General features: G+C 34.5%; 1 protein-coding gene across 1 annotated transcript in view; it reads left to right on the top strand.

Annotated features, from left to right (window-relative positions):
* Positions 1-757: 757 nt before the first annotated feature.
* Positions 758-3,697, top strand: part of LOC113081083 (MAP7 domain-containing protein 2-like) — a 12,043-nt gene continuing 9,103 nt past the window's right edge. The window contains exons 1-2 of the mRNA XM_026253131.1: positions 758-942; positions 3,460-3,697. The exon at positions 3,460-3,697 is cut by the window's right edge and continues 633 nt beyond it. Of these exons, the coding sequence (XP_026108916.1) occupies positions 811-942; positions 3,460-3,697 (370 nt within the window). The 5' untranslated portion in view covers positions 758-810. The remainder of the gene's footprint in view (positions 943-3,459) is intronic.

The raw sequence follows: 3,697 nt of genomic DNA on the forward strand, positions 1-3,697 counted from the left end.
ATTCAGTTATTATTATTACTAAAATATAAAAAAAATGAAAAAATTTAAATAGTGATATTTTACAGTAAAATTTTAAATCAGTGTGGTTATAAACATAATAACATTAACAATGGTTATAAAATACAATTATAACTACAGCTATTATTATATTTTAATGTATTATTATTATTATTGCTAAATTAAATTATGATGAATGAGTAATATTACTATTGCAATATTTCACTGTAAAATAAATTGAGTATTTACTACAGTCTTAATTTCTTTTTGTTCTTCTTTTTTTTTTTTTTTTTTTGTGGAAAACTGAAGGGTGCACATTGTGTTTCCAAATAATATTAGTATATTAATAATAATTTATTTTATCAGTCATCTGCTGTTCTAAGATATTCAGAACCTGGCTGACACACAACACCTGAGCGGTTGACAAGAGTGCGTGCCGCAATGTCCCGTGAACCAGGAGCATGCTGGGAAAATAGCTGCCTGTCAGGTTTAAGCTGCCAGTGTGAAGTGCTAAAAAAACGACTGCAAGAAATAGTTAGCTTGCACCTTAGCTGTCAGACGATGCCATGACCGTGTCTCCATGACAACGCTGACAGAGAATGGTCCATCAGAGCCGGGTGGCGCACGACTGTCAGATTAAAATCTCTGTCTTCCTGACACCTGTAAGGGATTCAGGTCTAAGCAGACCTCTGTTGACAGTGTAAACACACACACCAGGAAGATCGGCCTTACACAAGAGTGGCAGGAAACACCACTGGATTCATATTACACGCACAAATACACTCTTTAATTGGCTTTAAGTTCCATTTCTCGATGAAAAACATGGAAAATGCTACTCAACGTGGACTTTTCTTGTTTTATTCAGACAGGGAAGCTGCGAGGCCTGAACCTGTTGGCTTCAGATACTGGAGGACACCTGAAAACACACCCTCCGTCCTCCGTCCGGTGAGACTAGTTTGCTTTATGTTTTGTTCTCAGTGTCTTAATTATTAATCATTCAAATACTGTATGTTTGTCTGAAATACTCAAGGTGTTCTTGAAGTTTCAACAAGCTCATGTATCATAAACTATGCATGATGCACCTTTCAGAAAAATGATTATTATACAATACACTTTCTGTTTTTGGTCAATTTGACACCAGCCCAAACTACTGCAGAACAATAAATAAATCAAACTAAAAAGCTTGCAGAAGTGTGTTTCTGAAGTGTGCACCTCACCAGGAAATCCATTGCATTTATTCATGTTTTATATCTCGGGTCTCTGACAGCCAAAACAGAAATAATGAAATATGTTTGGTCACAAAAAATGAGTTATGTTGTAATTTTGCTTCAAATCAGAAAATGTCACCAAGTATGAGCCTGATGCTTTGAAATGAAATATTCTCCACGCTGTTGAGAGAGATGCCTGTTTGTTGCCCTACATATTATAAATACAAAATTGACCCAAAAGACACTGCTAATATAGATTTGTATGATTATATGGTTCATAAAGCCTTGCTGTTCTTAATAGAAACTTTTTGAATAATGCCAGTGGATATATACACTGAGTGCAAATAGCCAACCTTGTTGGCAAAGGATATTTTCACTAACTCTCATTTTGTACAAATGCACTTTTGTATTATCATTATTCTTTTAAAATGTTTAAATCATTTTAAAACATTCAGGTTTAAACTGTTTTACGGAGGTCTCTTCTGCTCACCAAGGATCCAATTATTTGTTCAAAAGTACAATCAATATAGTAAAATATTTAATTATTATTGCCATTCGAAATAACTGCTTTCTATTGTAATATATTTTAAAATGTAATTTATTGCTGTGATCAAAGCTGATTTTTCAGCATCATTTCAGTTCATCGTCTTCAGTGTCACATGATCTTGATGCTGATTTGAACTCAAGAAACATTTCTGATTATTTTCTATATTATTCTTTTTCTATTCTATCTGTTTTCATTTTATTTATTATATTTAAAAAAAAACCTTGCTACGTGTACTGTGTTAAGCTAACTGAGATTGTTATAGACTTATATTTCATTGCTCTTTTGTTGATTTTGATTGGTTTCATTGTCCTCATTTGTAAGACACTGGATAAAAGCGTCTGCTAAATGAATAAATGTAAATGTAAGTATAGTGCAAGTTGTGCAGATCTGAAGTGGTAATGTTCATGAAGAACTAAATAAATAGTTTTTCTGCGCTGTGCTTCTGTTCCTCAGCAGTCTTTCATTTAGAAAAACTGTAAACGCTCTTTAAAAGCATCTCGTAATCAGTTATATGCAGAATTCCAGATGACCTACACACAAGTGAACACTGTATGTATCGTTTCTATCAGATAAACGTGTTCTCTAAATACTAAATCTCTTTCTGTGTCTGTTGATGTGTTGCTTGATATTTGCTGCAGGCAGCTTTTCTGCATCTCTCTTATTTTATTCTGTCCTTCTGTTTAACTTTTTACCATTTTATGCCCCCGATGGGAAACTGTGGGGCTGAAGAAAGAATAAACTGTTCTATCTACAGAAATGCTCCCTTTTTTCTAAGACAAAATAAAACCACAACTGACTCTGTTCTTTCTTAATGCATGTTCCTGGTCGTATATCAATTGGATTTATACAGACGTATAAAATCAAGCTTTCTCCTATGCTTTTTCTATTTAAAAATACAGTTTTACACTCAAATATTAAATATTGCAGAAGTAATATTGGTTATGAATGCTAGTTCATGGAGGTACAACAGCAAAGTGAAGGTACTTTGATATATATACATCAGATAAGAAGAAAAAGATAAGAAAAAATAATATTTTGTATTCCTAAAATAATTCTTAAGAAAGTTAAGTAAAAAATAATACAGATCATACATCAGATACTGATCTCTTTATAGTCAGGAAAGACCTTTGATATCAAAGTTTTTGAAATCAGTTTTATTCTGTCTTTTTGCTGTAGTTTTTACTGTTTTTCTCTCTAAAGACAACATGAAATTCAAAATTATTACATTTCTTAATGCATGTTTCTGGTCTTATATCTATTAGATTTGTACCAATATATCGAATCATCTACATTTACATTTTTTTATAGTTTAAACATCCAATTTTACGCTCAGACATTGAAATGAAATATTTAAAGTTATAGTTAAATTGGCTATGAGTGTCATTCCATGGGGCCATGTTCATATGCACAAATCTCTATTTTATCCATTCAGGCTCTTTGAAAGTAAGGCATTTCTTTTTAAAAGATTAAAAAACTTCTGTGATTCTCCTAATATAATAAAGAAGTGCCTCGAATCCCGACTTAACCGAATTGCCCCCAAAACTGATATGGTTGCTATGGAAACGGTGGAATGCACCAGTTCCGAATGATGCGAGCTGTTACAACGTGGATTCCGAAAGAATCGCTGTGCGTGCAGAGAAAAGCTAGAGAAGACCTCTTTCATCCACACAGAGCACAATTCAAGAGATTTCATTTGTTTTCTTCCAGGCTCCAGGATCTTTGAGCTCCGAGGGAGGACAAAATGGACCACAAGCCAGGGATCCGAAAGCCGAGATGGACACTGGCCATGCTGGACCTCATCCCGTGTTGAGAGATCCCACACGCAGGCGTGGAAGTGCACCGGACTCCTCCAGTTCCTCAATATCATCCATCACTATCACTTCCAGGAAGGTCACACAGATTTCCAAGCCTTTGTGTCCGACGATGAATGACCTCGCCGGTGGAC

Source organism: Carassius auratus, unplaced genomic scaffold (assembly GCF_003368295.1).
Source record: "Carassius auratus strain Wakin unplaced genomic scaffold, ASM336829v1 scaf_tig00033088, whole genome shotgun sequence".
NCBI classification, from domain to species: domain Eukaryota; kingdom Metazoa; phylum Chordata; class Actinopteri; order Cypriniformes; family Cyprinidae; genus Carassius; species Carassius auratus.